Source organism: Ranitomeya imitator, chromosome 2, assembly GCF_032444005.1.
Source record: "Ranitomeya imitator isolate aRanImi1 chromosome 2, aRanImi1.pri, whole genome shotgun sequence".
Classification (NCBI taxonomy): Eukaryota; Metazoa; Chordata; class Amphibia; order Anura; family Dendrobatidae; genus Ranitomeya; species Ranitomeya imitator.
In genome coordinates, this window is record NC_091283.1 from 814,740,051 (window position 1) to 814,763,693 (window position 23,643).

The 23,643-nt window shown below is 41.0% G+C and overlaps 2 protein-coding genes across 5 annotated transcripts in view; one reads left to right on the plus strand and one right to left on the minus strand.

Moving 5' to 3' along the window:
- The window catches only part of STK32C (serine/threonine kinase 32C), a 318,006-nt gene extending 303,896 nt beyond the window's left edge, over positions 1–14,110 (plus strand). For both annotated transcript variants that reach the window (XM_069753893.1, XM_069753894.1), the window contains exons 9-12: positions 5,046–5,171; positions 8,234–8,365; positions 9,659–9,723; positions 13,357–14,110. In XM_069753893.1, the coding sequence (XP_069609994.1) occupies positions 5,046–5,171; positions 8,234–8,365; positions 9,659–9,723; positions 13,357–13,510 (477 nt within the window). In that variant the 3' untranslated portion in view covers positions 13,511–14,110. The remainder of the gene's footprint in view (positions 1–5,045; positions 5,172–8,233; positions 8,366–9,658; positions 9,724–13,356) is intronic.
- A 4,097-nt stretch (positions 14,111–18,207) lies between these two features.
- Positions 18,208–23,643, minus strand: part of DPYSL4 (dihydropyrimidinase like 4) — a 58,517-nt gene continuing 53,081 nt past the window's right edge. The window contains exons 14-15 of one of the 3 annotated variants that reach the window (XR_011318537.1): positions 19,145–23,437; positions 18,208–18,646 (exon numbers count right to left, since the gene is read on the minus strand). Coding sequence is in view for 2 of the 3 variants with exons in the window: in XM_069753895.1 (XP_069609996.1) it covers positions 23,346–23,437 (92 nt within the window). In the remaining variant the exon portion in view is untranslated. Of the gene's footprint in view, positions 23,438–23,643 lie in introns of all 3 variants that reach the window. The other 2 variants (XM_069753895.1, XM_069753896.1) reach the window with 2 other exon arrangements.

Below are 23,643 nucleotides of genomic sequence, written 5' to 3' on the forward strand. Positions count from 1 at the left end.
ACAGGATGATGCCCCGAAAGCCACTCACACAGTATGATGTCCACACATAGTGTGAAGTCCCCAAAGCCCCCCATACTGTATGATGACCCCACAGCTCCCCCCACCCACACACACAGTATGCTGGCCCCACATAGTCTCACACACAGAATGATGTCACCACAAAAAAGCTTGATGTCCTCACAGTGTCTTACACAGTACTATGGCCCCCACATAGATATGATGTCCCCTCACCCCGATCTGATGCGCTGTGTGTACTGAACCTCTGCACAGCAGGCGCCATCAGGTGAGCAGAGACTCAATGATGGCACAAGGACCTGGCGGCTGCCTGTTTCATAGTGGTACTCACCATTATCTGCATCTTAAAGATACAGATACGGGTGAAAGTGAGACATCAGTCATGGGTCGGCTATGTTGTCCCGGATGCAATTGTATCCAGCCCCGGTCTGTGGGACGCACTGGAACAGCCAAAGGGCCACACGTGGTCTGCGGAACGCACTTTGCCCAGGACTGCAGTAAGCTTGTTAGCTCCCTCTAGTGGTGGCACAGGATTTGGAGATATAATACAGAAAGAAAGAGCTCCAACTACATTAAAGGTAAAATATAACATGAAACAGAACATTAAAAACACAAACAATGGTGCTTAGTAAACATTAATTTTCTTCTCCATAGGAGAAGTTCTATCCTGGGGAAGGGTTATATATAGTAGAAACTAGCCTGGTAGGTTGAGAACAGCCTATGTTGAAGAGCTGATTTCAAGGTGTTACTTCATTACTTGTGTAATTAATAATGATGTAACATTGTTGTTTGTCTAATAGAATCCATGATTGCAATTTATCACGTTCCTGAAAATATTTAGCAGAATTTGAACTTCTAAACCCTTTGCCGCCCGATGTAATTTCAAGGCAGGCTTCCATTGATAAAGTGTATACTTCAGGCGCTGTCTGAGAATGTAGACCGCTGTGAAGTTGGGTTCTGTTAAAGCTAAATAAACGGTTTACCAAATTAACAAATGCTCCAAGGGAAAATAGAAACGTTTCACAACTAGAAAGAAAACCCCATAAAAAGATATATACTTAATTTGAATAACCAAAAAATGAAAAAATAGGTATAAAAACCCACAAAAAAGTCCCTATCAAATGTATACAGTCCTAAGAAAAGAGGACAAAGGATCCCCCACAGATAACCTTAATGCAAGCTGGTAGAATAAAGATAGACTGTGTGATGCAATCTGTGATATATTTAAAGCATCCGTAAGGGTGACTGATATAGGTGCAGCATATCCCTTCCGGCTACAAAAATAAATACCTACACGCTGATCCTGCCTAGATGCGGAGGTTGGCACCCTAAGAAATATCGAGAATGGCGCCCCCGCTCGTACGATGACTCTCCCTGATCTCCTATCTATTTACTATAAGGGATAGAAATAGAAACAGAAGGCCAGATGGCTGTAGTTAACTTGTATAGATATGTGATCCCACAAAAACAACCCCTCCCCTCAAATGTGATGTGAGGTAAAGGGATAGGATCTATACATACATAAAGCGCACAAACTATATACAAAAAACCGAATAAGTCTACCAGTGCTTATAATACAAGAAATATAGCAAATGCTACAACCCTAGATGCATATAAAAATATCAGGACTGATTCAAGCAATGCATATAAACCATATAGATACAAAAAATGGCGCGCTACCACATACATCCAGATATATAGTACCTAGATATTTTCAACAGTGTGAACAATACAACTGATGCATAACACAGCAATGAGAAAAAAAACAAAAAAACAAAAAAAAACAAACAAAAAAAAATTTTAATATAATTTTTTGATATACTCATCTGCTGCACCAAATAGTTCACAACTGAAGATCATTCCAGATGTAGTGGCCAGACACGATAAACGCGCAGATAACATCTCCAACATTGGAGATGTTATCTGCGCGTTTATCGTGTGTCTGGCCACTACATCTGGAATGATCTTGGAGATGTTATCTGCGCGTTTATCCTTACGGATGCTTTAAATATATCACAGATTGCATCACACAGTCTATCTTTATTCTACCAGCTTGCATTAAGGTTATCTGTGGGGGATCCTTTGTCCTCTTTTCTTAGGACTGTATACATTTGATAGGGACTTTTTTGTGGGTTTTTATACCTATTTTTTCATTTTTTGGTTATTCAAATTAAGTATATATCTTTTTATGGGGTTTTCTTTCTAGTTGTTAAACGTTTCTGTTAAAGCTAGAAATAACTAGTTTTATATTGCATGATTGAAGCATGAAATCTAGTATTTTGGCAGCCAGCTGTGACTCTGATTTTTGAAGCTGCGCAATATGCCAACTTCAAACGAGGAAAAAGTAAATTCAGTTTCGCAAAACCGAAAATACTTTGATTCAAAGTTTTAGATGGGGAATGAGGCTGGTCTTCTACTGCATACAATTTGGGGAAAATGTCATATTTACGACACAAAATCAGTGCACACTACATGCAAAGTAGATGGCGGGTTTTGTGGAATCGCCTTTTAACGGTTGCGATTTGAGAATGACAGTAAGTCATCAGCGCCATCTAATGGTGAGAAGTAACACTGAGAAAGAAATGTGTACGCTAGACCATTTCCTTTATTTTATTAATTAGATGGTAAATTAGAGGCACTAGCCCCATAACTCCCATAGACTTATGTTCACCACTTCTGTATGCGGTGGAGATAAATGGGATATGGGTCTAGGAAATTCATTTTTTTTCCAGCACATAAGTATGATCCTAAGGAGGATCTGTCACCAAATATCACAATGCAAACTGCATAAAAATGAGATCTCTTGGGCTTGATGGTGTACTTACTTTAAAATTCCTCGTCATATTGACTGTATAATGCTTTTTGAACGTTTCACTTTCTGATATTAAAAATACCTTTTTTTTATTAATTAATAATTATACAGTTAATCTGAACTTTAGAGTAAGTATGCCAGCCTCTTCAGGTCTAAATGATCTATTTAATAATGTATGCTGCTCGTAATGTTAAATCTGGTGACACCTACTCTTTCCTTTCATACAGGCCAAACTCTTCTACTGGCCAATGCTCACACTGGCCAAATTCTCAGCATGGAATTGATCAGGACAAGCAAAACATTTATTCACCCGCAGATTGCATTATAAATATGGGTCTAAAAAATAATCATTGTTTGGTAGCACATATCTCTGTATCAGCAGGAAATGAGGTGCTGGCAATATGCAAACAGTATAGAGAATGAATGATCTCGTGTTAAAGAATATACGTCATGTATTCATTTATTTTCATAAATTAATAGTACAGGTGAAAATAAGAAACTTTGTAATATATCTTATTAGACAAATCCACTCTTTTCTCCTCCTGGACTGATCATTTATTCTCAGTATTCTCATTTCACAGCTAAAATCTGTCTTCAGTGAACACAGACTTTCCTATTAGTGAGATAGGAGATGACAGTTGTTTCTCATAAAGGTCTATGGAGAACTGTACCTGTTGTTTCAGGAGAACGTGCACCAGAACTTCTGTGTCTGGCTCTAGCTCTTTCCTTTGCATAGAATTTTAAAAGCACCAACTGTCATCTATCTCAGTAATGGGAAATTGTTCTTCACCAAATATAGATTTTATCCATAAACTGAGAGTGAACAATCAATCCAAGAAGAGAAGAAATGGATTTATCTAATAAGATACATTGCAAAGTTGCTTATTTTCAAGTGTACTCTCGATGTGAAAATAATAATAATAGTAATAATAATAACTAAAAATGACATTACTCTAAACGTTTGCCTTTCACAGTTTTAATCGGTCCATCCAAAAGAGCCTTAGAATGAGCTCTGATCGACATGTCTTATTGGGCAGAAATCTGTTTATATTTTTTAGATCAACTTCTTTTAATTGGAACTTGTCATTTTAGAGATATACCTATAATGAAACTCATGGTTCTTATGTTTTGAAATGAGGCACAATACTTTGGAAAGGTCCAACATTCTCTGAATCAAATGTATTCTATATGTTTTACTTAGTTAATGTCTGTTACGTCCTTGATAAGTCGATTTATTGTTTGCAGCAATATTGGTTTTTATAGCCAGCATGGAAACAATGTTACCTGCGAGTTTATTTGAATTGTACGTTGTCATGGAAACAATGTAAACATTCCGTAAGCTCTGTTACATTTGAATAGTAATGTGGACAGGGGTTTGGAAATAGAGTGAAAAAAGTAATAATTTATGGAGCTTCGTCACATTTGCTCTTATCTCAAAACTTTTCAAAATTAATGAAGAAACGTGGACAAAGGGGCAGGGTCATCCATGGCCCCTACTAAATTAAATAATTGAGGCCAGAAACTGGTGTAAACTTTAGTGCAATTTAACACCAGCTCATATTTTTTGATACATGGACAAAGCTGCTCCAAATGTATGAATTTGGCTACTTACTCGTGCGCACTGCCCTTGAAGACTGCCAGAAGACAAGTCATTCTTAATAGTCCTTGATAGAGTATAAAGCAGCCCCCATAGAGTATTAAGCATCCCCAATAGAGTACAACACAGTACCCATAGATTATAACACAGCCCCATATAATGCAGCCCCCATACAGTATAATGCTGCCCCATAGAGTATAATGCAGCCGCCATATACTATAACGCAGCCGTATAGTATAATCCAGCCCCATATAGCATACTGCAGCCCCATAGAGTATAATGCAGCCCCATTTAGCATACTGCAGCCTCATACTGTATAATGAAGCCCCATAGAGTATAATGTCGCCCCCCCCCGTATAGTATGATGCAGCCTCATTTAATATATTGCTTCCCCATATAGTATACTACAGCCTTATAGCGTATAATGTAGCTTCATAGAGTGTAATGCAGCCCCATATAGAATAATGAATGGCACGTAAATGAAAAATTTGCATTGACATTTACTACAAAAGTTAAGTATATTCCCGCTGACTCCTTGACCAGTTCTGCTTGTGCCATAATAATTATCGTTGTATTTAGTATTGGCAGCTTATGTTATTTATCTTTTAATTTGCCTTTTAGCTATTGACAGTGAACCCGGAACATCGCTGCTCTTGCCTCCTGGATATTCAGACGTCAGCTTATTTATCAGATATTGTCTGGGAGGATGTCCTGGAGAAGAAAGTGGAACCAGGTTTTGTCCCAAATGCAAGTCATTTTTTTGTTCGACCGAAGTTTATTCCAATGACATCCTTTTTATCTTACTTCCTCTCATTAGGGCTTACATTGCATTTCAGGTGACAGAATTTCCCATTAAATCAAAAGTGCACAATTGCAGTTTTCAGATTTTGTCCTTTGGTATAAATCATGACACCTCAATGTATTAGCGGTATAAGTTAGAGCTGTCAGCCTCGTGTCAGGACAAGAGAAAAATTTGTTCTGCTGATTTTGTGAGCAGTAGCTGGCAAGGACATGCTTTTGTCTTAAAGTTTGTTTTCTTTCATTGATGTCAAACAGGAAAAAAAAGAACAAAAATATGTATTACAAAATAATGTAACGTTTCATTATATGGTTGAGTTTTATAGACTGGACACACAGGGCTGGAAATAAATGAAACAAATACATTGATTTAAAGGGAACCTCTCAGCGGGTTTTTAGACCCTATACTAACGTCATCAATGTCACTTTTCTATTATACACTGCTCAAAAAAATAAAGGGAACACTAAAATCCCACATTCTAGATATCACTGAATGAAATATTCCAGTTGTAAATCTTTATTCATTACATAGTGGAATTGTGTTGAGATCAATAAAATCTAAAAATGATCAACGTAAATCACAACTAATATCCCACGGAGGTCTGGAGTTGGAATGATGCTCAAAATCAGTGGACGTAGAAAATGAAGATACAGGCTGATCCAACTTCAGTGGAAATGCCTCAAGACAAGGAAATGATGCTCAGTAGTGTGTGTGGCCTCCACGTGCCTGTATGATCTCCCTACAATGCCTGGGCATGCTCCTGATGAGGCGGCGAATGGTCTCCTGAGGGATCTCCTCGCAGACAGCTAAAGCATCCGCCAACTCCTGGACAGTCTGTGGTGCAACATGACGTTGGTGGATGGTACGAGACATGATGTCACAGATGTGCTCAATTGGATTCAGGTCTGGGGAACGGGCGGGCCAGTCCATAGCTTAAATGCCTTCATCTCGCAGGAACTGCTGTCACACTCCAGCCACATGAGGTCTGGCATTGTCCTGCATTAGGAGGAACCCAGTGCCAACCGCACCAGCATATGGTCTCACAAGGGGTCTGAGGATCTCATCTCGGTACCTAATGCCAGTCAGGCTACCTCTGGCGAGCACATGGAGGGCTGTGCGGCCCTCCAAAGACATGCCACCCCACACCATTACTGACCCATTGCCAAACCGGTCATGCTGAAGGATCTTGCAGGCAGCAGATCGCTCGCCACGGCGTCTCCAGACTCTGTCACATCTGTCTCATGTGCTCAATGTGAACCTGCTTTCATCTGTGAAGAGCACAGGGCGCCAGTAGCGAATTTGCCAATCTTGGTGGCAAATGCCAAGCATCCTGCACGGTGTTGGGCTGTGAGCACAACTCCCATCTGCGGACGACGGGCACTCAGACCATCCTCATGGAGTCAGTTTCTAACCGTTTGGTCAGACACCTGCACATTTGTGGCCTGCTGGAGGTCATTTTGCAGGGTTCTGGCAGTTCTCCTCCTGTTCCTCCTTGCACAAAGGCGGAGGTAGCGGTCTTACTGCTGGGTTGCTGCCCTCCTACGGCCCCTTTCACGTCTCCTGGTGTACTGGCCTGTCTCCTGGTAGCGCCTCCAGCCTCTGGACACTACGCTGACAGACACAGCAAACCTTTTTGCCACAGCTTGCATTGATGTGCCATCCAGGATGAGCTGCACTACCTGAGCCACTTGTGTGGGTTGTAGAGTCCGTCTCATGCTACCACGAGTGTGAAAGCACAACCAACATTCAAAAGTGACCAAAACATCAGCCAGAAAGCATTGGTACTGAAATGTGGTCTGTGGTCCCCACCTGCAGAACCACTTTTTTATTGAGGGTGTCTTGATAATTGCCAATAATTTCCATCTGCTGTCTATTCCATTTGCACAACAGCATGTGAAATTGATTGTCAATCAGTGTTGCTTCCTAAGTGAACAGTTAGAATTCACAGAACTTTGATTTACTTGGAGATATATTCTGTTAAGTGTTCCCTTTATTTTTTGGAGCAGTGTATTTCTGTTTCCCCGTCTTCTAGAAATCCATCACCAAATGTTTCTGCAAATATGCTCGCAAGTGCAGGGAGCTTGGTCCAATACTTACAGTTCTATGGCATCCCTCTTTAACCGCTGACCTTTTGTTTGTGACTGACAGGTCACTCTTCTCTGTGACCTTTTCTCCTGCCCTAGATCTTGCACAGGAGCCACTTTTCCCCAGGGGTGGCACATGCCACGTTGAAAGAGCTAGACTATCGATCTACGCATGCACAGCCCCCGAGAGACTTGCAGGACTTACTTATTTCTTGTTTGAGAAGGTGCTCGTCCTTGGTCATAGCTGAGCGATGACTCCCCATGTAAAGCATTGGGGTGATAGGTGCTGTCCGTTGTAAGGATACTCCTAACATGAAAAGTTATCAGCTGTCCAAAAGATTGTCAAATGTATGGAGAACAACCACTGGGACTCCCAACTAATCCCGAGATCGGGGTTCTGAAATATCCTGTAGGAGACGAGAGGCAGCTGCGCATGCGCACAACCACTCCGATCACTGTCCAGGAGATTGTCGAGAATAGCACTGCCATAGAAAATAAATGTACTGTTGGCATGCATGTGCAGCCGTACTTCCTTCCATTGGGGCTTCTCAGAGTCCACATCTTTGGGGTCTTTGGAGATGGACCGCCACTGATCAGCAAGCAAGTTTTCAGATAGTTGATAACTTTTAATATTGGGAATAACTCTTCTTTAACTCTCTTTGATCTGTTCCTCTACATCAGAGGGTCAACAAACTGTGCATTCCATCTGTTCAGAAACTACAACTCCCAGCATCCCATGACAACTGCACTCGTGGTCTACACACATACATAACTCCTGCTATAGTGGTCAGTCATCCCTACTGCCAAAAACCCTACAAGTATTCTTTGAATGACAGACCATAAAAACGTGTTGCTTAACGATCACGTATAATCCGTGTCTTTTCATTTTAGAACTTTTGTTTTTATTAGTATTCTCTTCTCTACAGAAAGGCCGGTTACATTGTGATCCTACATTTGAACTTGAAGAAATGATCTTAGAATCAAGACCACTTCATAAAAAGAAGAAGCGGCTGGCCAAGAACAAGTCCAGGGACAACAGTAGGGACAACTCCCAGTCAGTAAGTGCTGCTCAAATTCGACACCGCGTGCATGTCCTCCGGGCGGGATTCACATGGAGCATCTTCAGCATTCTTTGAAAATAAACCCTCAACCGGATGTTACTCTGTTGCCAAATGGAAATATTTTGGTCAATAGGTTACATCAATATTTGTAATCCAAAACCAGGAGTGGATCCAAAGCACAGAAGTGTCACCTTTCCCCTCATTACACTTTTTCTCCATCCACTTCCGAAGGTTTTTTTCTTACAAATACTGATGCAAAATATTGACTGAAATATTGTCGTGTCGTTGGAGCAAAGTCTGGAGTAAATGATTAAAGAGCCTACAGTACAGACACAATGTTTTGGGTTTTTTTTATGGCACATTTGAACTCAATAATGTTCTGAAACAGTAGATTGCACTGTTAAGTCATTTTCTCCATAGTCTTGCACAATGTTTAAAACATTTTCAAAGTGTCACCAAAAAAAATCGGGTAAAATACATCTAAAAAATAGTAAAAAGTTACTAATCTAACTTGGTTTTTTTAATCAATTGTCCATCATGGCTGTCCTTAAAGGGGTTGTTTGGCCTTAAAGTACAAGTCTGCAGTCACTCTATGTGCACACCGCACACTATGAGGATTCTCCAGTGCCGCCGCCAGGAGCAAGCGGTCATGTGACAGCAAGTATGTGACTTCCGGCCACATTCCGACTAGACTGTACCTGACCTTCCACAATCCACTTGCACTGAGTGAGGCCGTGCACGTCTAGTTGGCATGTGATCACATATTTGGGCTCAAGCGCCTGGCGATTCTCACAGCTCACAGTACATAGAGTGACTGCAGACTTGTACCCTAAAGCTGGACAATCCCTTTAACTCAACCTAGTTTACCATGTGAGAAGGGGTATTATGAATTATGAATTATAGATAAACATATAAAATATTTTCCAATTCTCATAATATATTTTTGTCTATGATTTCCTATAATAAATATGTCAGATTGCAGTAGCCACTTCTTATTTATCGATAGATGGGTAACTTAAAGGGTAGGTGATAATTTACTGATTGCTGGGGTCTGGCTGCCGGGACAGACACCCACAATCCTGAGAAAGTGATGGCTGTGCCATATTCAGCTGATGAGCACTCTCATTACCAGCAGTGCTAGGACCACCCAGGAGGGACGGCCCTAAGCCATCGGATTTGGGCAGGGTTAATATAAGCACAGCCCCTTTTTCTATTCAGCCTGCCCCAGCAAAATCATTCATGTTGGCAAGTATGCTTCTTCTAAAAATGTTTACGACTCTCTTTTAACAGGATGACTACCTGCAGGAGTGCCTGGATGCACTTCAACAAGAATTTGTCATCTTTAACCGTGAAAAGTAAGAAAGATCGCAGATATTTTGCAATATAACGAGTATAGGAATGCCACTGTGTTGGGTTCCCTGCAATAGTCACATGAGGGACAGCTAAATGCATTGGCGGCCACACACAGTAACCACTTGACCATATGAATAAATGTTCTTTTCCTTGAAGATCTTTGTGCTGTGCAATGTGCGGCCCCTACGTACAAGGGTTTGTTTTTTGATCTGTCATTAAGAAGCATCAAACTACAAAACCATGTAGCTTCTGTGTCCATGTATACAGTAATGCTTCTGTTCACCCATAGTGCATACCCATAAGGCACAAATTGCCATATCTACGTGATCAAGACGTGGTCTCAAAACATTAATATTCCACTTAAAGTGAATCTGTCAACATGGTTTTGCTATGTAATCAGCATAATGTAGGGGCAGAGACCCTGATTCCTGTGGTGTCATTTGCTGGGCTGCTTGATGTAGTTTTGATAGAATCCCTGGTTTCTCTCACGTAGCTGTAGCAGTGTAAAATTCCACCCACACCCCTGATTGGCGACTTCCTGTGGACAATGTGCATTGCTGCCAGTGTGTGGGGGCGTGGTTACACAAATTAGCTGGACTATCCGGCACTAGACACTTAGTCTTGTAGTGATAATCTCCTGCTGATAAAACACTGATTGTATTAGTACTTCAGCAAGCTGCTGAACAAGTGCCACATGCCTGGAATCAGGCTCTCTACCCTTAAATATGCTGATCTCAAATTACATAGCAAAAACCTACTGACAGATTCCCTTTAATAAGAATATTATAGCTGCAGACAACCACCACTAGGGGGAGCTTGTCTGTGTACAGATGTGAATGCATTAAACAGTATGCAGTAAGCTCCTCAGCGTCTCCTAGAGGCAGAAAGAAAAAATGCAGTATCACAGAATATTGGACCTAGAAATGAAATGATGTAATGTAAAACAGATCTTTCCATTCAGGTGGAAGACTTGTTTTCGTATGGTTGATTTAGGTGTTAAAGAACTGTTCTTTACATACAGTAAATGCAGGAATAAGGATTTTACTTTAATAAATCTCCTGATCAGGAATCATTCCTTCTAACAAAATGTAGCAGCTTGTGTTATTTGTAGGATGTTCTATTTGGTTCTCGTTTTCCAGCAGTAAGATAACAATAGTTCTGCAGGCGATCAGCATCCGGCGCTGCCTGCTACTTTCTTTTTTATAATGGTCTGGTAATAGAATTATGTGTCCTGGTAATAAAATAATGTTTCCTGGTAATTTAATTATCATTTCTGGTACTGGCAAGCATGACATGATAATAGTATTATCAGCAGAGTGGAGACTTGCTGCAGTAATTATGTTGCTACAATGTAAACCTGCTCACGTGCAGCAACGGAACCAACCAAACGATACCATGTGTTCCATTAATTACAGACACAATGGGCCCATTCATCAGAACTTTCACCCCAGAATTCTTGCAAAATTTAGGAGTAACTCTGAGTTTGCAACTTTTGGCATTTTCACGCAAGTTTTTCCCAGCTCCAAGAAAAATGAGATTTTTAGATGCATTATTGATATACAGAGAACTAATAGAACTAATAGCAAGCAGCCGAGTAAGTGATACATCAGTGGAATCAGGGACTCTGCATCTAGATCATGCTGATTTCAGATGGCAAAAACATGGTGACACATTCCCTTTAAAAGGTTAGGGCTAAGCCTAGAATGATGACATCTAGGTAGGGCGGGCTACGTACTGTTTGAATAAATCCCATAGAAATAAATGGGAGTTACGGAAACAAGCTACATTTTTTGACCCCATCTCTGGTGCTCGGGACCTGAGCCATGAAAGGCAGAGATAGAATAAAGGGCAGATATAGGAATAAAGGCAGAGATGGAGTAAAGGCAGAGATGGAGTAAAGGCAGAGATGGAGTAAAGGCAGAGATGGAGTAAAGGCAGAGATAGAGTAAAGGCAGAGATAGAGTAAAGGCAGAGATAGGAATAAAGGCAGATATAGGAATAAAGGCAGAGATAGGAATAAAGGCAGATATAGGAATAAAGGCAGAGATAGGAATAAAGGCAGAGATAGAGTAAAGGCTGAGATAGAATAAAGGCAGAGATAGAAAAAGGCAGAGATAGAGTAAAGGCAGATATAGGAATAAAGGCAGAGATAGAGTAAAAGTAGAAATAGAATAAAGGCAGATATAGAATAAAGGCAGAGATAGAGTAAAGGCAGAGATATAATAAAGGCAGAGATAGAGTAAAGGCAGAGATAGGATAAAGGCAGAGATAGAGTATAGGCAGATATAGAATAAAGGCAGAGATAGAGTAAAGTCAGAGATAGGATAAAGGCAGAGATAGAGTAAAGGCAGAGATAGAGTAAAGGCAGAGATAGAGTAAAGACAGAGATAGAGTAAAGGCAGAGATAGAGTAAAAGCAGAGATAGGAATAAAGTCAGAGATAGGAATAAAGGCAGAGATAGGAATAACGGCAGAAATAGGAATAACGGCAGAGATAGGAATAAAGGCAGAGATAGGAATAACGGCAGAGATAGGAATAAAGGCAGAGATACAGTAAAAGCAGAGATAGAATAAAGGCAGAGACAGAATAAAGGCAAAGATAGAATAAAGGCAGAGATAGAGTAAAAGCAGAGATAGAATAAAGGCAGAGATAGAGTAAAGGCAGAGATAGGATAAAGTCAGAGATAGGAATAAAGGCAGAGATAGGAATAACGGCAGAAATAGGAATAACGGCAGAGATAGGAATAAAGGCAGAGATAGGAATAACGGCAGAGATAGGAATAAAGGCAGAGATACAGTAAAAGCAGAGATAGAATAAAGGCAGAGATAGAATAAAGGCAGAGATAGAGTAAAGGCAGAGACAGGAATAAAGTCAGAGATAGAGTAAAGGCAGAGATAGAATAAAGGCAGAGATAGAATAAAGTCGGAGACAGAGTAAAGGCAGATATAGAATAAAGGCAGAGATAGGATAAAGGCAGAGATAAAATAAAGGCAGAGATATAATAAAGGCAGAGATAGAGTAAAGGCAGAGATAGGAATAAAGTCAGAGATAGAGTAAAGGCAGAGATAGAATAAAGGCAGAGATAGAATAAAGGCAGAGATAGGAATAAAGTCAGAGATAGAGAAAAGCAGAGATAGAATAAAGGCAGAGATAGGATAAAGGCAGAGATAGAGTAAAGGCAGAGATATAATAAAGGCAGAGATAGAGTAAAGGCAGAGATAGGATAAAGGCAGAGATAGGATAAAGGCAGAGATAGAGTAAAGGCAGAGATAGAATAAAGGCAGAGATAGAGTAAAGGCAGAGATAGGATAAAGTCAGAGATAGGATAAAGGCAGAGATAGAGTAAAGGCAGAGATAGAATAAAGGCAGAGATAGAGTAAAGGCAGAGATAGGATAAAGTCAGAGATAGGATAAAGGCAGATATAGGATAAAGGCAGAGATAGAGTAAAGGCAGAGATAGGAATAACCATTGAAAACAAAGGGGGAGAGTTGTAAAACCAGAGTAGAAATCAGCAGTAACATAAGACCCCGCATGAGACATTGAGGGTTCTCTGCAGTGGTGAACCTTCCGCTCTCCTCTAATGTTCTTCGGCTCACCTTGGCATCATTTTATGTATTATTAATTCTCTTTCCAGGCTAAAGAAGGCTCCAGACATGGCCACTCGGCTGGGCCAGTTGTCGACAGATGAAGCAGAGGCGCCACTAGACGCGGATGCAGAAAACGAAGCAGAAAATTCCGCCCTCAGCATGTGCGTCTCTGTTTGCTCTTCTACCGGCAGCATCAACTAAGTTATCCAGCTCCTGGGAACACGATCCTGACGCTTCGCAGGTCATGGATGGAATTCTCAGGTTGCATAAATGAAGACTTAATGAAACGGAAATCCACTGAGCGGTGAAACATTGCTGCGAAATCTGTCAAAACACAAGAAGCACTTAGCGAATCCGACTCCTCGATGCTCCTCTCCCTACGCATCCTTCGTGATCTTTACAGGGATGGCGCGATTATGGGAATCTGGTTACATTATCTCCGAAGACGCCTTTCTACTACATCGAAGAGTTAATGCGAGACGTTCGTGCTTTTTCTAATCTTATGGGAAGGATTGCACTGGTGTAACCAAGATATGGACTGCTTCTGAGGACGGCTCAAATGCTGGCGCAAGCATTGAGGAAGGAGGACGGCCTGGGAAACATGGCTGCCAATCACTGTTATGTTTTTGCTCCTGTAAAAATGACGGCATCCAGCAATGTACAGACAGTGGGAGTTTCATAAATTTTCTTTAAATCATCCCTAACACCATTTTTTTTTCTCGGCTTGTTTATTCTGGGAAGACGTTATTGAACTAAATGACATTTTTAATTAAAATATTGAATAAAGTAACAGGAATTGTAGTTTTATCTCATGCTGTTTATATTCATTAGCTCTCATTTTATTTCCTAACTGAGTTACATGAGTCGCCATCAGCGAAGCGAACGCCATATACAATAATTATATCTGTGGGGTCTCTTCGGAAATACTTGGTAACACGCTGCCATCTAGTGGTGAAAAAAGGAATCACAGCAGCCACAGGAACGTGCAGTGTTGTTCCTAAATATGTTCGGCCCCAGGAAACTCAACCCAGTTAAGTTGGAAATAGGCCTAATAAATGTATATGTGCGTGTATATATAAGATGTCTATAAACTTACACAAAAATCCTCAAAAAAAAAAGCAAAAAAAAAAAGTCAAAAAGGAAAAAAAATACTATATATATATATATATATATATATATATATATATATATATATATATATATATATATATATATATATATATATATATATACACAGTTGTTCTGAAAAGTTTACATACCCCAGCAGAATTTTCGCTTTCTTGGCCTTTCTTCAGAGAATATGAATGATAACACCAAAACTTTTTCTCCACTCATGGTTAGTGGTTGGGTGACACCATTTATTCTCAGACTACTGTGTTTTCTCTTTTTAAATCATAATGACAACCCAAAACATCCAAATGACCCTGATCAAAAGTTCACATACCCCATTTCTTAATACCGAGTATTGCCCCCTCTAACATCAATGACAGCTTGATGTCTTTTGTGGTAGTTGTGGATGAGGTTCTTTATTTTCTCAGATGGTAAAGCTGCCCACTCTTCTTGGCAAAAAATCCTCCAGTTCCTGTAAATTCCTGGGCTGTCTAGCATGAACTACGCGCTTGAGATCTCCCAGAGTGGCTCAATGATATTGAGGTCAGGAGACTGAAATGGCCACTCCAGAACCTTCACTTTGTTATTCTGTAGCCAATGACAGGTTGACGTGGCTTTGTCTTTTGGATCGTTGTCATGTTGGAACGTCCAAGTATGTCCCATGCGCAGGTTCTGGGCTGATGAGTGCAAGTTTGCCTCCAGTATTTGCTGATGACGTGCTGCATTCATCTTTCCTTCAACTATGACCAAGTTTCCTGTGCCTTTGTAGCTCACATCCCCAAAACATCAGAGATCCACCTCCGTGCTTTACAGTAGGAATGGTGTTCCTTTCATCATAGGCCTTGTTGACCTCTCTCCAAATGTAACGTATATGGTTGTTGCCATCACTCCAAATTACCTTGTTCCAGAAGTTTTGAGGCTTGTCTCTGCTGTTTTGCGTATCGTAGGCGAGATACTTTGTGGCATTTGCACAGTAATGACTTTCTTCTGGCGACTCTACCATGCAGCCCATTTTTCTTCAAGTACCTCCTTATTGTGCATCTTGAAACAGCCACACTGCTAGTTTTCAGAGAGTCCTGTATTTCAGCTGATGTTATTTTTGGGTTTTTCTTTGAATCCCGAACAATTTTCCTGGCAGTTGTGAACGACAATTTTTGTTGGTCTACCTGACTGTGGTTTTGTTTTTACAGAACCCCTGATTTTCCATTTGTTAATCACAGTTTGAAGGCTGATGACTGGCATTATCAATTCCTTGCATATATATTTGTATTCCTTACCTGTTTTATACAATTCAACTACTTTTTCCTGTAGATCCGTTGACAATTCTTTTGCTTTCCCCATGTCTCACAATCCAGAAACGTCAGTGGCTGGATGAAAGATGCAAGAGTCTGTCTGGATCCCAGAAACTCACTCAGCTTGTATGCACACACACTGATTACAAGCTAACAGGTCACAGGCGAGGATGTTACCTTTAGTAACCATTCTAACCCATTTGTGTCAACTTCTGTGCATGTTATCAGGTCAAAATCACCAGGCTATGTAAACTTTTGATGAGGGACATTTGGATGTTTTTGGTTGCCATTATGATTTAAAAAGAAAGCACAGTAGTTTGACAATAAATGGCTTCACCCAACCACTAACCATGAGTGGAGAAAAAGTTCTCTCTCCTCTCCTCTCTCTCAGAATCTGTCCATAAGATCAGCCCTCCCCCACCTCCAAACTGCAGATAGGATCACGCAAACCTTTGAAATATTAATCCATCAACACCTTTATATCTTCTATCTGTTGCTGCATTCCTGGCAAATTAGCATTTCAATGCAATATGCAAATAAGGCAATAAGTGCTCAGGGCCTGACAGAGCAACTTAACAACCTCTGCTTCCCTGGGTTGTTTTCCCTACTGACACCAGCCTCTTCAGCTTCACTGATCGCTCACGGTCTAATTTATTTGCTGGGCACCTGATATCACGGGCGAATAAACAAGCTCCTGGCTGAGCGAGCACACAATACTGAGTATGAATGCAATAGAAAGCCTATGCTGGGTGCACTCCTACCCATCTCCTGAGATGTGCTCTTGTCAGGGTGTTTGTGAGGGATAGGTGGTGGGGGTCCTGAATCCTCACTAATCAATTTGCAATTTAGAGAACAGCAACATATAAAACATATTCGTAAGTGTTTAGTTATTCTTTAAATGGGTTTGTCCAGTTTTGGCACAAAAGTCTGCAGTCATTCTAGGCGGTCATGCGATCTGCATGCTTCCGGCCACATGCGGACTAGACGTGCTCGGCCTCGCTCAATTCACTTGGACGTGTGAGACCATGCTTGAGCATGCATATCGATTACCTGCGGTCACATAACCGCCTGCTCCCAGTGTCAGCACTGGAGAATCCTGACAGCGTGCACACTGCGGGGATCTGCTTTTGCATTGCAGGATGTTAGATCAATCGCACACAGGCAGGAGAGGTGTCAGCTCCAGCTCTAGGCAGGACCTTGCAGGCCATCTTTCGGCTTGGATTCACCACGGGGACCATCGGTACAACATGATCGTAATGTGCCGTTACCTCCCTTCGCGAGCCGATCGATGCCCCTGTCACTATTGATAGCGCCATTAAAGGGATTAAATGCCCGAGATCGGCGGCGCTAGAAACGATTGTGGGCGTTACAGCAGGGTGTCAGATATGATGTACCGCTGACACTTGCTGATGATCGAGTGAGCTGGCGCGATCATCGCGTTGTACATGGACGGCGGTTTGCATGTCTCGCAGTGCCATACATTTAGGGGGCCTGTTGTGAAGGGGTTAATTATGATTTCACGCAATATGTATGGATTTCTCTTCGTTTTGGAGGTGGTCAGCCCACGCCATTACTTTACTTGCTTTACAATATTAACCAGATTACCAGAAACTTAGCTGAAGTTCCTTCCGCCCCTGGGCAAACTTTTACCAAACAGTAACAGTGTGTAATAAACTCACTGTTAAGATTCAGCTCTGGTTGCTGCTCATCGCGTTACCACGGTCATATGGTCACGTGCCGACTGGCATCTTCTTCCGTTTCTCTCAATAGGACGTTAGATCAAAGGTGGTCTGGGGTGATAAAGGGGCTAATAGTCCCATCCCTGGTGGTCCAGGGTGGCGGAGAGGCGACATGTTATTTCCAGTGGGTCAGTCCAAGACATCCTCTAGCGACAAGTTTCTTTTAGGATATGTTTTCATATCAAAAACTGGACCCGATGAAGGTTGGAGGACTGAAGTTAGGTAACTCTGATGTGGGGTCCTACTTTAGATCTTTTCTATGGCCAATATTGGGTTTAGTTCTATAACGTTTGGAGGAAAACATTGCGGAATGTTAATAAAACGACACAAAAAGCGAAGGTTTAACAAACTTTATTCTCAACAAATACTGTAACAAAAAGTTATACGAACATGCATCGCGTAACGACATAACGAACGATCTAGAATACGTTGATGGTGGCAGATATCCAGTCTGTAGAAAATAGATCAGTAGGAAGGAAATAATAGTGAACGTGTCGTTATAACTAAATCCATCTTATTACAGACTAGCAAAATAATCCAAAACATTGTCCCTAGGTATATTACAAATGTATCACCGGGGGGCAAAATCTAGACCAACCTGCTCTACATGATGATATGGTTATATACAGCGAATAGAATGATGTGTATTCTCCTCTGTTCACACACAGGATGGATCAATGTATCATTTTTATTTCATTTAGTTTTAATGGTGATGATTCTAAAACTTTTTTTATTTTTTTTTTATTTTTGCATTTTTGCTGTTTAATGAAATTTATATCTGTCCTTTTGTTAAAACGTATAGAAAAAATAGACCACTGAGGATTCTTCTTATAATAATAGTCCTACTAAAAAAGATATGGATATTTCACTAAGATTAAATATTGTTTTATTTTTTTTCCTTACAAAATTGACAAAAATGTAGTTTTCACAGATGGTTCTACCTGACCCAACTCCTACTCCAGGCCCAATAGGTAACTGAAAATGTGTTGCTTCTCCATGAAAGACTTTTAGGACTTTATGTCAACCAAAAAGATGATTGGAGATTAACCATTGTGTTGTTCCTCTTGGAAATATATGAATATATAACTAACTGGGTGTAGTTTAACCCAGTGTCTCTTCACACTGCAATACTGTCTGCTCAGACCGCGTAATCCCAAACTTTGTAACAACTCACCCTATAGAGCAGTGTTCCCCAACTCCGGTCCTCAAGAGCCACCAACAGGTCATGTTTTCAGGATTTCCTTAGCATTGCACAGGTGATGGAATTAATGCCTGTGCAGGTGATGCAATTATCACCTGTGCAATACTAAGGAAATCCTGAAAACATGACCTGTTGGTGGCTCTTGAGGACCGGAGTTGGGGAACACTGCTATAGAGGATGGGAATGATAATACCCAAATAGAAGAAGAAGGGAGACAACGGACCAACAAGAGCGACAGCTGTTGGACCGGACCGCCCCGCCCCGCAGGTGAGTATAATAAAAGTTCTTTTTCTTCTCTTTTAGGTCAGGATGGGGCAGATATACAGCATTATAGAATACCGTATACCAGGCCTGAAAGGTGGCGGCCATATCTCATATCGGCCAAACCTGGTGACGGGATCCCTTTAAATATAATTTCTTATCAATATCATTATATCACACCGGTAGCAATAACAATACAGTATGCAGTGTCTGCTTCAGTTTTAAATTACACCCCGGGTTAACTTTTTTTAAATTATTTTCACAAACTCATCATGCCCTATCTTGTTCCAGGCTTTTCTTGCAAACCTGGACAAAAAAAACATAACTATGTAAGCACTACAAGAAGAAAAAACAGGGGCGTAAAAAGCAGCCGAAACATCAAAATCTATTGTGCCCATAAAAAGAATTTTATTAAATAAAAAGAAATAAATTCATAATTACAAGAATAAACGGATAAAAGCATGGTGCTACAAATATGCACAGTGAAAAACGCAGTCCAAATACATGTGCCGCATACTAGTCAGTGTTACATTACTGGAGGATAATATCCTTTTAATTGGTCAACTGGGACAAACATCAGATAGTATAATTATATATGATAACTTACACTATGGCTGTTTTTTTTGCATGTCCCTGTTGCTCCAGTGCACGTTTCGCCCTTTCTTCATCAGGGGATATGGGCACAATATACTCAGGTGTTTGGGCTGCTTTTTACGCCCCAAATGTTTTCTTCTTGCAGTGCTACACTTATAATATATGCCCAGTTGACATATTACATGCTTTTTATAAAAGGTTATTCCAAACTTCTTAAGTTATCACCTATTCACAATATGGGTGATAGGTGACCGCAAGGGGTCCAGTGACTGGGGCCGCTATTGATACAGAGAACTAACTGTTGACTTGCGCCATGGACAAGTATGGGGGTTTTCACTCCATTTATTCTACTGCAGTTCTACTGCAGTTCTACTGCAGTTCTATCTCCAGCAGTTCCATATGATTGGCCATTCTAAAGGGGCATTTCAGTGCCCTGTTTTCCAGATAAGTGGGTGTCCCAGCGTTTGGACCGCCAGTGATCAGCAAGTTGTCACCGATCCTGTGCGTAATTAATAAGTTCCCACTTTGAGAATAACCCTTTAGTTAATATATATCATCATTCCATCAAGATTCATCAGAGATTTAGGGATACTTCAACAATCCACATTGATGGATATCGCCAAGGGTGGTCACAAAACAAAAGAAATAGCTTATCTGTATATGTATTTGGGAGGAATTTAGGTTGGCATATTGGGTTAGATACATGCAAGAAAAGTATAGAGCTGAAGATATGTTTTATAGCAGAGTTACATGTGAAGGAACATCATTTACTTTCTGGAACTGACCCTTGGTTGCAGTTCACAAGCTAATGACTAACTCACCAGTCTGATTCCTGAAATGTAGAAAACCTGAAATTCTATTTCCTCTCTATTACCCATTTATGTTCCAGCAGTTACCATACAGTACTTTATTTGTTGGCAATAGTTGTTCTTAAAAAGACATTAGTCAGTGCAATTACTTTTAAGTAAACCTGTGGCAGCCACTATGTGAGCTAAGAAAGAACCATGAAAACTACTAGAGTTGAGTGAATTTGTTCGGATTTGGTCGCCGAATCTGAATTTGCCAGATTCAAACCCTACTCGTGCCAAATGTATGTTTGATGATCGGTCACGAACATATTCCGTAATTTCTACTCCCATTGACTCTAATAACGTTTCGGCTGTGTTTAATGAATTTTGCAAAAACAATATTCGATGCTGATCATATTCGAAATCTGTGTTCCATCTTGCTGCCTGTGACCGGCGGTGACATAATTAAGGTTACCGCTGATCGCAGGCAGTGGTTCTCACACTCAGCTCAGTGTGTCCCGGCTGGCATGGTGAGAGGTCGCATCACTGATGTTACCGCTCACCACTCCAGTTGGATGTAGCCAAGTTGGGGATCGTTGTGGGTCATGAGCATTATGGATGATCGGCGGAAAGATGAGCATAAGTTTGATTTTTTTATTTTTGGTTAATAAATGGGTAAAAGATTGTCAGGGAGTGTTTATTTCAAATAAAGGACTTTACTCTGTGACTACGGGGTTAGTAATGGAAGTGTCTTATACACGCCTCTCCATTACTAAACCCTGGGCTTGATGTCAGCGGCCATAAAACAGCTGACATCAACCCCAAAACTATTACCCCACTTGCCACCACAACAGAGCAAGTGGGAAGAGCGGAGGCTAATGGATGCGCTGGGGCACTGAGAGATGATGCTCATAGTCTGGGAGGGGGCCAACATCCATGAACCCATCCCAGCCTATTAATATCAGCCCGCAGCTGTCTGTTTAGTCTTTGCTGGTTAGTAAATACAGGGGGGACTCTGCGTCATTTTTTGGGGGGGTGTCCCGCCCATAATAACCAGTAAAAGCTGAGCAAACAGCTGTGAACTGTTATTACTACGCTGGTAACCTTTATGGCTATTGACCCCATCCCTGAATATTAACATCAGCCTCCAGCTGTTGGCTTTCCCTCAGCTGGTTAGGAAAATGACGGGGGAACACAAGCTGTTTTTTATGTTTTTGCTTATTAAATACAGGCTTTACACACACAGTGGGTGCTGACTCCAACTCCCATTAGCATCACCTGGTCTCGCTGATCGCAGAGAAACCAGGCGACAATGATGAGTTCAATTCAGCAACAAGCGCCTGGGAACAGCACAAACTGTACCGCTTTTTCCCAGGCACAGGTATATGTCACAGTGATGACACATTGATGTCATCCATGTGTCATTAGTGTGCACGTGTGAGGCATGCATTTCGTCCGTGGTGCATGAAAAAAGGACATGTGCGCACCATCACTGAATACAATGGGTGTGCGTGTGTCCGTTATTGCAGTCCACATGGGGACATAAAAAACGGACGTGTGAAGAGCTACAAAGTCCCTGACAGACCGTGAGAACGAGCTCACTGACAGAGTCTCAGTTAAGTCATTCTGCAGCCAGTAATAGACAGTAAAGGTAAAAACAGATGCTGACTGCAGCTAATAAAAGAAATGGGACCCCCCATTTAACAGATAGGTGAAGGTCCCAGTGATGGGTACGTCACCTATTAGACGTCTCTGAAATGCATTTTTAAAATGAGAATATTACCCCTTTATTGCCCTTTTTTACTTAACGCCATGTCATCCGGTTTTCTGACTTCACATACCTTACATTATTAATTCCTGCTTTTCTATGTCTTGATCCTACATCAGTGATTTTATTCACTCTTTCACCTGAGAATGAAGGATGCAAAACAAGTATGTGTTTCACAGAGAACCAGTCTCTTATATAGCAGTTCCTTTGACTGCACGAGTCAGTTTCTGGTTTTTTTTTTATACCTATAACTTCCTTTGATTATTTTTAAACATGGACCTACCTGTACTTGAAGGGCACATATCAGAGCATTTTTACATGTGAAAATAGTCCCTCAATAAAAATGATACTTTTTTTTAATAAAGATCTAATGTATGTGCCAGTCATTGAAAAACCCGAGAAACCTAGAGTAGAGGCCATATGCAAATCAGGCTTTAAGTTCCCTGGGGGCGTGCCCGATGCACTTGCACAAAGCTGTACAGACACGCCCCAATGCACTTCCTGAAAATATATGTAAATTCTGGATAATAAGGTAATGTACCTGTTAGTTTGCTGCAGTGAAGTCAGATTTTAAGTAGCTGCCATAAGTAATGTTATAGATAGGCTACATTCTTCCGAATTCTGTCTCAGCTCACAAAGTGACTGCCTTTCTTGTTAGCAGGTGGCAAGTGGACTTTACCGAGGATCCGTCCGCTCTCGTGACATTTCTGTTTTAGTAAATACTCTTATTTCCCATGAAATGATGATTTTGGAACATCCTTTCTTAGAACTCTGTATTGTGTTGCTGCTCTGTTGTTCCTCTTGGAAATATTTCATTAAGTCAATAATTGGGTGTCGTTCACCCCCCAGCGCATCTCTTCACATTTGACACTGGCAGCACTGATTGTATAATCTCAGACTTTGTAACAACTCACCGTATTGACAGTGGAATGATAATAGCGATAATACCCAGATGACATTGTTTTCTATTCATACCCTTTCAGGAGGCAGAACAGAGGAACAGCACAATGCAGAACTGTTAGTACGAGGGGACTAAAAGTGTTTCGCAAGACAGACACTTCAGGAGAGCAGACAGGTCGCTTTTACATGTAATTTCTCATCAATATCACTATATCATACGTAGTATCAATAATAATACACTGCGTAGCGCTTTCTATAGCTTTAAATTACTCGCCAGGTAAACTTCTTTTTTTTCCATTTTCACAGAACTCATCATGCTGAACCTTGTGATTTCTTCTCTGCAGTTACGCAACTCTGAAAACTAAACGCACATTTGCGCAGTACTATGAAAGGGAAGTAATATTAGAACGGCCACCAGGGGGTGCTACGATTTTTTGTGTTGTGCGTCTTGGTATATGATCATCTGTTTGAGATCCTGCAAGGAAAATGTTCAAAGGGTTAATTTTTAGGCGGCCATTCGTGATGAAATTATGTTTTGTAGCACTACATACGGCAATGTGTAAGAAAGGGTGGATTTAATTATATACATCTGGATAACTGCAGTGGCATGATGCATTTGGGGCAGAATGGCAGCTCAGTGGTTAGCACGGCGGCTCAGTGGTTAGCACGGAGGCTCAGTGG